The sequence below is a fragment of the Columba livia genome, chromosome 15 (genome assembly GCF_036013475.1).
Source record: "Columba livia isolate bColLiv1 breed racing homer chromosome 15, bColLiv1.pat.W.v2, whole genome shotgun sequence".
In the NCBI taxonomy this organism is placed as follows: domain Eukaryota; kingdom Metazoa; phylum Chordata; class Aves; order Columbiformes; family Columbidae; genus Columba; species Columba livia.
In genome coordinates, this window is record NC_088616.1 from 8,762,902 (window position 1) to 8,774,978 (window position 12,077).

Below are 12,077 nucleotides of genomic sequence, written 5' to 3' on the forward strand. Positions count from 1 at the left end.
GAAGCTGAGCTGGGAGCTTTTGCACTGACGACTGCTGCTCTCCTTGGACAGAAGAACCAAGGGCATCCCAGCCTGATTCAGACAGACAGGAGGTACAGAGTGGTCATGCTCTCTGGAAGAAGTGTCTTTTAGATATCAGGAAGGGTGTTGTATGATAGAAGGCAAAGGGTAGGCTGCATGGTCTCATCTGGACTGTTGAGGATGGAGAAGTCAGCGGTGGAACCACCTGAGGACTGGTTTGGGGGCTCCATCAGCAATCTGAAAACAGGAATGAACTGTGACCTGATATAGGCTTAGAAAATCATGAGTCAGACAAAGTTGCAACTGTTGTTCCTCTCATCTCTTGAAACTAAACCTAGAAGGTGGCAGTAAAAACAGTGGGTAGTCAGTTAATAAAAAAAAAAATGAAGGAAGGTGCTACTTCTGTGAGTGGGAAGCGAATACCTGGAGCTTGGTCCTGCACAAGGTTGTGACGGCTTATTTGAAAGGCACTGGGCAGATTCTTGGCCTGCAGGTCTTCAGATGGATCCAGAAAGGACTTGTCCAGGATATACCCACTGGTGTACCTCATCCCATAGTGGTGGATGCTGGGAGAGCTCAAGTGAACAGGCCATGGGGTGCCCAGGCTCCTGTGCTCTCCCTAAAGAGCTTATTTGGAGAAGGTAGATGCAGAACAGAAAAAAGCCAGATGTTTCTGAAGGTCTCCATGGGGTACTGACCTCTGCTAGGGGTCACCCCAATGTGCCCAGGGCAAGAACTTGCAGTCTTTCTTGAACTCTGCCCAACCATAAGAAGTCTGTGGGCACTGCCAGGCTAAACTTTCTCTACTTAGTCTAAGTTTTGCCTCTTGTAAGGACTCTTGGTTGTAGGCTGTAGGTTGGATGTGTCTGCTTATTAAATGAATGTCCTGGGCTGCAGTAGGTTTCATTTGATGTGTGCAAAGGCGCTTTGAGAGCCCAAACCCTCCAGAGAGTGTGACTTCTCTTTCCAAAGATATGGAGGGCTGTGCTGGCAGCTGCTGGTGGTCCCCACCACATGGGTCTTTACCCCATGCCAGGGCACAGCATGGAGGTGCAGCAGTGGGAGGAGGTCTGGGGAACAGGAGATCTGGCCCAGGAGGAGCGATGCTGTTTACACTGGGTTTGTTGCAAGTCAATGATTTGTTGCCAGCTTTAATAGTAGAGCAAAGCATATTTACTCAGCTTGTTTGGATGGATAACAACTGTTGGATATGAAATTGTCAGATGGGAATCAATTAGAGGCTTCAGCTCTTGAGTGAGAGATCATATTTGACATCTGATGCCCTGTGAAACTGAGTAAGGACAATGATGCTATTTATATGGTTCTCTTCTGGTTCCTTCCCTTCTTCCCTGCCATCATCTTTGCTCTAATATTAGAGCTTTGACCCTCTGTGTGTTGCTCCCAAAGCAAGCGCTCACACCAACCCTTTCACATGGTTCCTGTGAAGAGATCTTTGTGTTAGCAAGGGGGGTGTGTGGGGGTGGGACAGGGGTGCTGCCAGGGCATGACATCCCTCTTCCCTTCTCTCCAGGGACAGGGCAGTGTTTGCAGAAGGCTGACTTTCTCCCGGGGAAGCCTAGCACAGGCACTAGTATGTGCCCTACAAGTGTCTAGGGATGGGGTTTGTGTGGCAGCTGGAGCCCTGGGCAATGCATAGCAGGGTCGGGGTAATGCTTGGGGTCTGGCTACTGTTTTGGCTGTGGGTTTGATGTTTTTGGTGACACTGTGGACTTTTGCTTGTCTCTGCTTGATTCCTTGGTATGCTTAATGGTGACATGACTTCACTCTCTTCTGCTGCCACCTGTCTTGCCACAAGAGCAGATGAAGTCATCTTCCCGTGTGATGATGACCCTGGCAGTGGTGTGAGGAGGTGGGAGCAGGTGCAGAAGAGCAGAAGGGGTTACGGCTGTTCCAAACAAAAAGCCTCTGCTATCCTGGAGATCCTGCAAAACTCCTGTGTTAGGGGAGAGTCATTGTAAGTCATGTCACCATGACATCGCCTTGCCTATGACTTGGCCAAGCCGATGCTGCCCGAGTTGCCAGTGAATGAGTCAGCAGGCAGTGACTCAGTAAGGTCACCAGACCGTATTTACCCTCCAGGCAGAGACATTCCTGGCTGCGTTTATGAGACAACTTGCTTAAAAGCCTCCTCACTAAGTGGGGAGTGATGCTTACCCCTTGTCCTGGGCCTCTGGGCCCCGGCGCTGTCAGGGCACTGCTGCTGGGGAGCTCTTGTTTGGTGGGGTCCCATGGACTCTTGCTCAGAAAGAAAAGCATGTGCAAACCCATTCTCTGTCCTGGAGAAACACTCTGTCTTAAACTACAAGCATCCATGCAGAAATGTGATTCTATGGAGGAAAGGTTTGCGGTGAGCTTGCCTTATTTTCTCTTTTTTCCTTTTTGCACCCCTTGATACCACAGTAACTGCATTAAAGAGCATTTCCCAGTCCTGATCACAAATGCTCGTTGTGAATAAAGGAAAAGCTTTTCAGTGAGGTATAATAATTAGTTTGCTTACCTTGGGGCTTAATTTTGAGGCTGGCTTAGGGCTCATAAAACATGCATTTGATCTTATCTTGGCATCTTGACCTCCTTTTCCTCCCTTTAATAGGCAAAAAAGATTTTCAACTTCTTTTTGACTGTTGGCTTTCTAGATATACTTCTGTAGAGGTGAGAAATCTAGTAGGAACTTCCTAGATAGGTGGGCTGTTCTGTAACACGTATGGAGCTGTAGTGTTGTGCCTTGTACATCGCTTATAAATGGCTTTTAGATTTGAAGGATGCTTGGTTTGCTAGCTGAAACATACTTTTTCTAGCAGGGGTGTGTTGTTAGGTTTGGCAGAACTGGGGAGGTCTAAGCTAGCCCTGCCCTCTCCATGTCTGGCATGCTGGGCTCTTCTTCCATCCCTACCTGAGCGCCAGTGAGGTCTCTCGTCCTGGAGCTGTCTGCCCTGCTGCTGGCATGTCATCAGGCAGCGGGTCCTTCCTGCTGAGCTGGGCATCAGCCTCGGTGCCCAGCACGAGCCCTTGTGCAGCTTGGCTCTGCAACACATCGCTGTGGATTCGAAAAAGAAGAGGAGCAGGTGAACGTGCTTCTCCCTGTTCCTGGGAGATTTGGAGGTGGGAGGAGGTGCAGACTGCAGCACTGGGGGCTGCGGGAGGGCGTCGGGCTGGTGGGACATGACCTGCCCTGGCAGCGCTGCCAGCGCCCGGCCCTGCCGCGGGGTGCTCCCCCCACCTGCCCACGGCTGCTGGGAGCCACGGTGGTGCTGGTAGCTTTGGCAGGTTTATGCTGTTGATTTTGCCACTAATGCCAACATCAGGAAACACGCTGAAATAAATTAAGATGATGACTGGAGGAAAGCCAAAGCCTTTCAACGGCTACTGCGGGAGTGCTTAAGGTGTGAAGTGTCCCTCTGTGCCTCAGTGGGCTCTGGGCTGCGAGTCAGACCAAGATGGGTGCTGACAAGCATCTCCTGGGTTCCCAGGGAATGTGCCTTGAGTAAATCAATCCATACACCTGTAAAATTGTAATTGCACAACTTAACAATGCATTGCAGCTTATCCTGGTACAACTGCAAGATAAGAGCATCATAAAAGTTTACAACTGGAATAAATGGGTACTCTGGTAAGGCCAATGTTGTTTCACACTGCTGCTGGTCAGTTTTTTAACAGGGATGTTAAAAATCATGCATTTTCTTTAGCAATGGTTACTGACTGCTTTGAAGCTCCTGTTTAACACCGTCTCTGCTCCCGCCACCTCTTAGCTTGGCCTTGGCTGCCAGTGCATCCCGTCCAGGCTGGCAGTGCTCCCAGCGGCGCAGGCACAGCCAGGTCATGTCCCTGCGTCTGTCCCCCTGTGCCACGGCTGCTGTTTGGCTTGGCCCTGGCTCTGTGCCTGGCATCGCTTCCCAAGCTCTGGGATTTCTGTACCAAGTGTGTGTGCTGTGCCGGGACTGCTTGGGGTCATCGCCACAGCCAAGCAAAGGTGACACTGGCTGCCCGGGCACACAGGGCTTGTGGCTGGCCTGGATTTCACCCTCTGCTCAGCCCTGGGTGGGCCCTGGAGCTCTGCCTGCCACAGAGAATGCTGGATGCTCAGTCACACAGCCTTCTGCGTGTCTTGCCCACAAATTTTATTGGTATGACTTGGCGTTTTGGCTCATAGGTGAACTAACGAGCAGCAAAGCTATTTTAGTTTTTTTGGTATGTGTAGAGTTGCTTCATGGATTTGATTGTGGGCTTTTTGTGCAGTGTGAAGTGATGGCAGGTCACCAGAGCTGATGAGCAGACTCCGACAGCTGCTGAAAGAGGGAGTGCTTGGATGGCTGAGGAAAGTGAGCCATGCAGTGCTAGACCCAGCTGCTAGGGTAGGAAAATGCTGAAAGAGACTGGGAGGATGTTGCACACTGTGGAGTTTTTTCCATGGCACAGTGAGTTGCCTGAAGCAGCAGAGATGGTGATGGAGAGCCTGGCTGCAGCCCCAGGGCAGGGAGAGCCATGGAGGATGGTGCTGGCTGGGGCTGGGGGAGGCAGCAGCTCCATCCCCAAGGAGCCCCCAAAGTCACTGCCTGACACATGCACATATACGATATTGTTTAATGGCTATTTTTTTCATATTCTGGTGCTTGTTAACTGGTACATCTGTGGTTGTAGTGTCCTGCTGGGTTTTTGGGGAGCTGAGTTGTGAGTGGAGACACCTCTCAGCTATGTTGAGCCTTTGTGCAGTGCCCTGTCTGAAGACTGAAACCAGTCTCAAGTCACTGTCTTTGCTTGGGGTGGTGGGGAGGGGGAAAACCCAAGCAAACACATTGTATGTAACTCGGCAGCCAGGAAGTGAATGGTTTGGGAGTTAATGATGTTTTTATCAGCAGACTTTTCTGTGTGTGTTCACAGGCCAGCTTATCGCATAGGGCTATGTTGATTTACTCATGCAGTCCTGGTTATTGCACTTGTTACTCTCCAGGGGTAATCAGGCCCTGAGGAGGACGTTTGCAAAGACAGGCCCTTTTCCTTTGCGCTTTTTTTTCTTTTAAACCCTCAGGGCTGCTGTAGTGGAGCTGGTGCTTCAAAAAACCCAGGATCTTTTAATGCTTTTGTCTCTCTGCCAGGTGGAGGGCAGGGGTCTGTCCCACATGCCAGTGTGCAGCAGAGCACATAGCTGGGGGAGAAGTCAGTTGCTGAAGGAGGCTGGCAGTCATGGATCCACCTGTCTCCTCCGGTCCATCCAAGCTGCCCCTTGCCTTTGGGATGGATAACTCCTCTCTTCTAGGAGCCCAGCTGCTCCTCGCACTTGTCCATCTGCAGGGATGAGGTGTACTTAGCAGTCTGATGAAATGTCCCATGGTGCTTTCATTAGGAAGCGGCTACAGCACTCAGATGGGGGGAAAAAAATGTCGTCTTTTTTCCCCACAGTCTGTTTTTTGGAGCTGGCAGATTAAAGAAACTGTGTGGATGAGGGTGCAGGGAAAGAGCTTTTCTCTGGCTAGTGAGGCTGGTTCCTGCAGGGCTTTGCTTAGCTAAGCAACTTTATACAATCAGGGAGGACACCTGAAGCTTTGGGCTGTTAATGCTGGATTTACTCCTAGCGCAGGTCAAAAAAAAAAAAGATAATTGTGTTTGTGTCTCGTTACCCTGCCGTTTTGTACAGCAACTGCATGGTAGAGGAAGAGCCTGAACAAACAACTGGCGAAGCAGTAAGATGCTTAGATTATGGCAGCTGCCGGGTGAGGAAGTTAGTGCTTGCTTTTAATCAGTGCTATTGGCTGTGTGGGGCCTTATGGGGCTCAAGCTTGGCCTCATCAGCCAGCTAATGCTGCCTGCTGCTGGGCTTGTCAGGAAGCAAGATTTAGCAGCAAAAAGGTGAGATATGTGTATCTCAGTCTTGCATTTCAAATATGTATTTTATATGTTAAAAAGGCCTCTCCCTGGTGTTCCTCGTGCTTTGTTAAGGGGAGCGACGTGACTCAAACCAGGGTTTCCTGCACTTTGGGCTATGGCCCTCTTCTCTGACCTGCTGCAGAGGGGAAAGGCCATTAGGCTGGCACAGGTGGGAGCACGGAGCAGGCAATTCTCATCACTGGCACCACTGGCAGTTGCAGTGTGGAGGGAAGAGCACAGCCCCCTGTGCCTGCTGGTCCCTGGGACACCAGCCACTTCTTTGGGACTGCTCAGGGGAAGCTCCCAGAGGTTTGGGGAAACATCCCACAGCTTGTTCCTCCTAGAGAAATCTCTCTGACACAGCAGAAATAAAAACAAAGAGCTCTTCTTTAGTGTTTAATTTTATTTTTAGAAGACAATAAGTGAGCGGATCGAGCTGCAGGCGGAAATGGTGTCTCTGAAGTTCAGGCTCCCCCTCCGCCCTCGTCAGGAAGCGCATGCTGCACGTGTGCCGGGCTGGGATGTTCGTAGACAAAGACTTTCTTGATGCCTTTTTTTTTTTTCCCTCCCCCCTACAGTTCCCTTGCCCATAGGCAAAGAGGATTTGCTTGCTGACATGCTGGAGTCTTGTGCAGAGCTGGGCTCTGAGTGCTGGGGGAACGCAGCTGCGCCAGGCTGCTTCTGTTAGCAGCCATTTGCCTTGGGTGTGGGGAGAGCTTCCCAATTTTGTTTCTCTTGCATTGGGGATTAAATCATTGCTGACGTGGTACTGGTGGTGCTGAGAACTGGAGGCTGAGGTGGCTTACGGGTCCCTCCATCGGGCCATCCTTCCTCTGTGCGACCAGCTTGGACGGAGCTTGCACTTCCTGGGTCTTCCACAGCCTGGCTCAGTGGCTTGCGGGTTGCCTGGTGCAGAATGAGTACGTAGCCCTGTTTCTTTGGCTCTTTTGCTGTGTGCCCTGTGGGGTGCTGGAGTGCCCCGGTGAGCTGCAGGGCTCTGCTGCAGCGTGTTGTGACAAAGGATATTTGTGTGTGGCTCGTTTGTGCCTGCTCTAGCCAGAAATCACTGCCTGCCACTGAGAATGCTATAAGAGACCAAGTTGAAAACCAAGGTGTGTTCTTCTGATCATGCTGGTGAATGGGGAGGCTGCTGGACCTGCATTTGTGCTGTCGGGCAGAGCCCGGCTGGCTCCACCAGGACCATGTGCTCCATCGGCGAGCCTTGCTCTGCCCTGGGATGTGCAGCTTCCCGGGTGTGTTGTTTGGGGCTGTGCGAGTTATAGTGTTTGCGCTCTTAGGAGTTGTAGTTTCCTCCATGTCTGTGGTGTCTCTTCCCTTTCTGTGGCAAAGGAACCCAATCTGAAGTAAACCCCAGGCTGTGTGGGCAGGTCTGTGGTGCCAGGTGGGCAGGTGCCTCTTGCAGCAGCCGTGCCAGAGCGCAGGGGCCATGTCCTGCCATGGTGCTGGGGACAGGGCTGTTGCCAGGGCCACGGCTAGAACGTGAACTGAGAGAATTCGTGTTTGTGCACAAAACAGCATGCAAAGGCTCTTTCATGCAGTCTGTGACTGTTTAGTGTTCCACCATCCCTGTTCTTCTGTGGTCCAGTCCCCTTGCAGATCTCCAGGTGAGGTCTCAGCCTCTGGAGCCAGCAGTTGAAAGGCAAAGTGCTGTCTGCCTTTGTGAGGGGGAGGTGGGCATGGATTCCAGCTGGGAATGACATGGAGGAGCTGCTGCTGTTTTGGGGAGGTGGTGATGCAGCCCAGCCTGCCTGCATCTGCGCAGGGTGGGACTGACAGCACAGTTCCCCATCTGAACAGGTGGCTGGGTGCCTGGAATGGCCTGCACCTGCCCTGCATGGGGAGAGACTGCATCTTGCTGTTAATGAGTTTCCTTCTGTTCCATTGAGCTGGCAGGGAAGGGAGTAGCTTGTTCCTGAGCTCTTGCCAATCCTAATAGAGTGTTTTGCATGGACTTTGTGGCAACCTCAGTTCCCGCTGGGCAGCAGCATGGAGGGGAGACTGGAGCAGAGCAGGGCTGGAAGGTGGCAGGCAGCCTTTGCCTGCTGCAGACTCTGGCTATCAGCTTCTGTCCCTGAGCTCCTCCAAATCCCTTTGCTTCTGATGGATGTGGGGTTAAATCCTTTTCTTGGACTCCAGCTCAGGATTCCCTGTGCTGGCACAGCAGATCCTGCTGTACGGGAGCGTAACCCATAGTGGACCAGCAAGCAGCTTTCTCAAAGCAAAATACCCTGGGGAGCAAAGCCCAGTCTAAGGAGAAAAAGTGATTTGAAGTGTACATGTACACTGCTGTTTGGCTGATGTCTTGCCTTTCTGCTGTGGGTATTAAGGGGGATGTCACGTCGCATGTTCCCATGAATAGCACATCTGTGTCCTTGCCTATGGACAAGTGCATCTCTGCTTCATCTCCGAGCCAGGGAGACTTTATAACTAGCAGCAGTCCTCATGTGCCAGATCCCCACCTCAGGCTGGCCTGTGGCTATGGCAAGAGTTTATGGCACAGCTCTTAATCCATGTGAGGTATTCACCTGAAGGTTTCTGCTTATTTTCCTTCCTTGTCTTTCCCAGCTGCCTGCTATTGGAAAGGGTGAGGGGTTGTGGCAGCTTGGGCAGCCCCTTCATGGGCTGCATGGATGTGTGGTGCATGGGACATCAGTGCTGTCCCTGCCCAGGGACATGGGGCTGCTCCCCTGGCTCTGTCAGCATTGGGGATGGGGTTTCCCCTGGTGCCTGATGTGGTATGAAGCTTTCCCATCTTACACGGCATCCATGTGCTTGCACCAGCGAAGGGGTGTCTGGAGGGAGAGCTGCACCAGTGTTCTGCTGGAGTTGGGAGGTCCTGCCCGGTGCCAGCTCCTGCCAGCTGGTCTGGGGCAGGCTGGCTGTAGATGTTGGCATGGCTGTTTCTTCCTCCTCCAATTTGTGAATGTGCAGATGCCTAACTCTCCCTTCCTTCTCATTAAGGTGCTAATTTGGTGGCACATGCAATAGTTAAGGGCACAAAAGTCTTTCAGTGGCTATGAATTAAAAGCAAGAACAGACAAACAAAACCAACCCAAGCTCCCAGGAGTTCTTGAATGGGCTGTATTTGTTCTTGGCAAAAAAAAAAAAAAGATTTTCTTTCCTTTTATTTGAAGGAACCTCCTGTAGCTGTTTATTTCTTCAGTCTTCTTGGCTGCGACCATTTTATGCAAGGAAGTCAGAATCATTAATGTAAAAATCAGTGGTTGCCAGGCCAATGATCCTCACTCTATAAATACTGCACAAAATTTGGCAAAAAATGTACCGACTTGAAACTGTGTGAGCTAAACTCTCTTTTGAAAGAAGACAAGTTTGAATGTTTCTGTAAGGGGTTCTGTGTGGGCTGTGGGTTTGTGTCTCTGGCCAGCAGTGCTTATGTCCTGGTGTATGAAATGAATCCCATTCTGGGAAGTAGCTGCTGCAAGACCACAGGACCAAACCTGCAACAAGCATCCTTTTGGTCCTGTGTTTGTTTGGAGTGTTTTACCTTGTCTATGGCAGCCTTGGGAGATGGGAAAGGGTAACCCAGGTTTTGTCATGCTGGAGCTTTGGTGTTTGGTTCCTTCCTGCAGTGGCAGCACACTGGCAGCAATAGAGCCTTTTTCAGGGTCCGTTTGTGCTCCAGCACCCTCGCTGCAGAGAGGAAAAGCCAGTTGGCTCTTGGGAGTCAGAAGTGTGAGTGCTCACAGCTCCCCAGATGCACCCTTCTTCAGCTCAGGGAGGAAGAGGAGGGTTAGGTCTTGGCTCTGGGGACTGTCACTGCTCACTGGGATGTGCCTGGATGAGTTCCTGAGGGCAAACCCATGGCCAGAGATGCTGAAACATGCTCTTGGCAAAATGAGAAGCAGCATCCCACCACAAGCTCCTTCTGGGTCTGGCCATAAAGGGCTAAAGAATGTTTTCCTTCTGTACAGTGAGAAGTTTTCAATTGCCTTGTCCTGGTGGTGGAGGAGATGCGTTGCTGTGGTAAAACGTGTCTTTGCGTGGGCTGGGAAGGAGAGCCGGGAACCTCTCCAGCCCTTGGGCGATGGGTGCTGCTGTTCCCTATCCATAGTCACACATTTTTTTTAAGCATTCAACACCCACAGAAGGCTGATACGTGTTAGTTTGGAAAGTGAAGGTGGAAAACAGTTTTGAAATTAAATGACTAACACTGTCCTGTGTTCTGGATGATAATAATGTTTCTGTGTTGTGAGGATGACCAGAAGGGGCATGTGTAACATTTTCTTCCTTTTATAGGTCATTTTAAGGTAAATTGAAGAGCTGCTCTTTGGGCTTGACTTTCCAATACCTAATTTGTTCAAATGATTCTTAATGTTGGGTAGTGAGCCGGAAGATTTATCCATTGTTTAAGGGCAAACCCCAATAGCTGTGTCATAAATAAAATTTCCCTGGCATCTTTCTCCATGTCAGACACAGTGATTAGAGCCTTAACTACTTGGCTGAGGTTGCAGTCTTCAATTCACAAGCAGAATAATATTTCTAGCTTCCACCTGACAATTGTCCTGGATTTTGCAAGATTTGCTGAGGGTAAATAATTTTGGCCAGATGCTTTCTGCTGCTTTAGCAGCCGCAGCTGGAACCGGAGCAAGGAAAAGCAGTTCCCTTGTTGTGTGCATTAATACAAATTCAGAGGCGCAGTTCTGGTGTGGTGAGAGCAGGTTCCTGATTAGCAGGTGTAACTGAGGATGCAGTGTCCAGCTCTAGTGAAGCAAAATAATGATGTGCAAATAATGTTGTGTATGTGTTTTTCTTCCCCAGCGGATTTGCCTTGAATATCAATGCTGAAGCAGGCAGCAGTTACACAGCGGAGACTGAATCCAGGCAGATATTTGTCTGAATTTCAGTGATGCTGAAAACTGGCAGCCACCTTTTTCTGTCTATCACAAAGTAAATCTGCAACAGACAGTTTAGTGATATGCACATTAGGGTTTGGAGGCTAAAAGCAAAAGTGTTCTGAGCTGAAACAGATGAAAATGGAGCAATGTTGTGATATGGCAAAAAAAGAGAGTTTATTTTTCCCCACAGGTTGATACTTCTGCTTTGGCTTCTGAATGGGGCATCTCATCTCTTGCACCAAACCCAGTTTCAGGCTAATGAGAATATGTCCATGTAATAATAAATGAATGTTGGCATGGCAGCAAGTAAATGAATTGGGCATTCTTGCCAAGCCATGCATATTTACTGAGGTCAGTAGGAAGCACTAATATATTTTGGCTGCTAGCACCAAATAAAGGGGAGGAAAGATATATGAAAATAAAAGCCCCATAGCTCTTGCTCACACATCTACTACTTTTTACTGTCAAATATAGAATTAATGTAATTCATTAGCTAATGTAATTCATTATCAATCTAATGACTGATAATCATCTAGGAAGAGGACGGCACATCCCGGTTTGATGTCAGAGGTACCAAGCAAATGAAGGAAGGTTTGCATCCCCACTGTGAGCATGTTCTTACACCAGTGTGCCCAGGCTCATGGCTGCAGCTTAAACTGAGCTCATTGCTTGGGTGTGAGGGGTGGGATGAACCAAAGCCACTGGGTGGGACTGTGCTAGACCAGATGTCTCTCTGGTTCTTGGCCCGGTTTGGGTGGGAAGTGCGTCTCCTCTGGGCACATTGTTGTCCTCTGCGGGACTCGGGGCCTCGCTTGCGTCTTGGTTACGTGCTGAGTATGTGCTGAGCTCCATCCATCTCACTAATGGGCAGAGTCTCCATCTCTCTCTCCCTTCCAGTGGCAGAGGGTGGCTAGTGATGGTGGAACGAGGAGGTCTGCATCTTGGCACATGATCTCTTGGCTGCCGGGAGCCCTGGAGGAGGCGCTGCTGTGGACCCTGAGGCGAGGGGCGAGATGGACCTCGTCAAAGGGTGAGTCGGGGCTCTGCCACGCTCCCTGTCTTTCACTCACTGATGGTTGGTAGGGTAAATGGCCTGCTGGTGTCTGGGAAAGCCAAGCTGGTGTCTGATCCTTCAACATAAGCATTTGGCATGCACAATACCTCTCTTCCTTTTTTTTTATTGCAGAGCAAACCTCTGCGCACAGGGCGAGGCTGTGCCTCACTGCGCGGATGAGCAGTAAATGCCACAACCGAGGGGTTGTAGCATTTTCTTGTGTGCCACAGTTTTCATACAGCCTG

General features: G+C 50.3%; 1 protein-coding gene across 5 annotated transcripts in view; it reads left to right on the plus strand.

The window, feature by feature from the left end:
• The window catches only part of LOC102083672 (ankyrin repeat and fibronectin type-III domain-containing protein 1), a 223,968-nt gene that overhangs the window by 13,172 nt on the left and 198,719 nt on the right, over positions 1 to 12,077 (plus strand). For 2 of the 5 annotated variants that reach the window (XM_021291849.2, XM_065031022.1), the window contains exon 3: positions 11,676 to 11,808. The exons of 1 other annotated variant lie outside the window; for it this stretch is intronic. In XM_021291849.2, the coding sequence (XP_021147524.2) occupies positions 11,792 to 11,808 (17 nt within the window). In that variant the 5' untranslated portion in view covers positions 11,676 to 11,791. Of the gene's footprint in view, positions 1 to 6,539; positions 6,822 to 11,675; positions 11,809 to 12,077 lie in introns of those variants that run through there. 2 more of the 5 variants (XM_065031023.1, XM_065031024.1) reach the window with 2 other exon arrangements.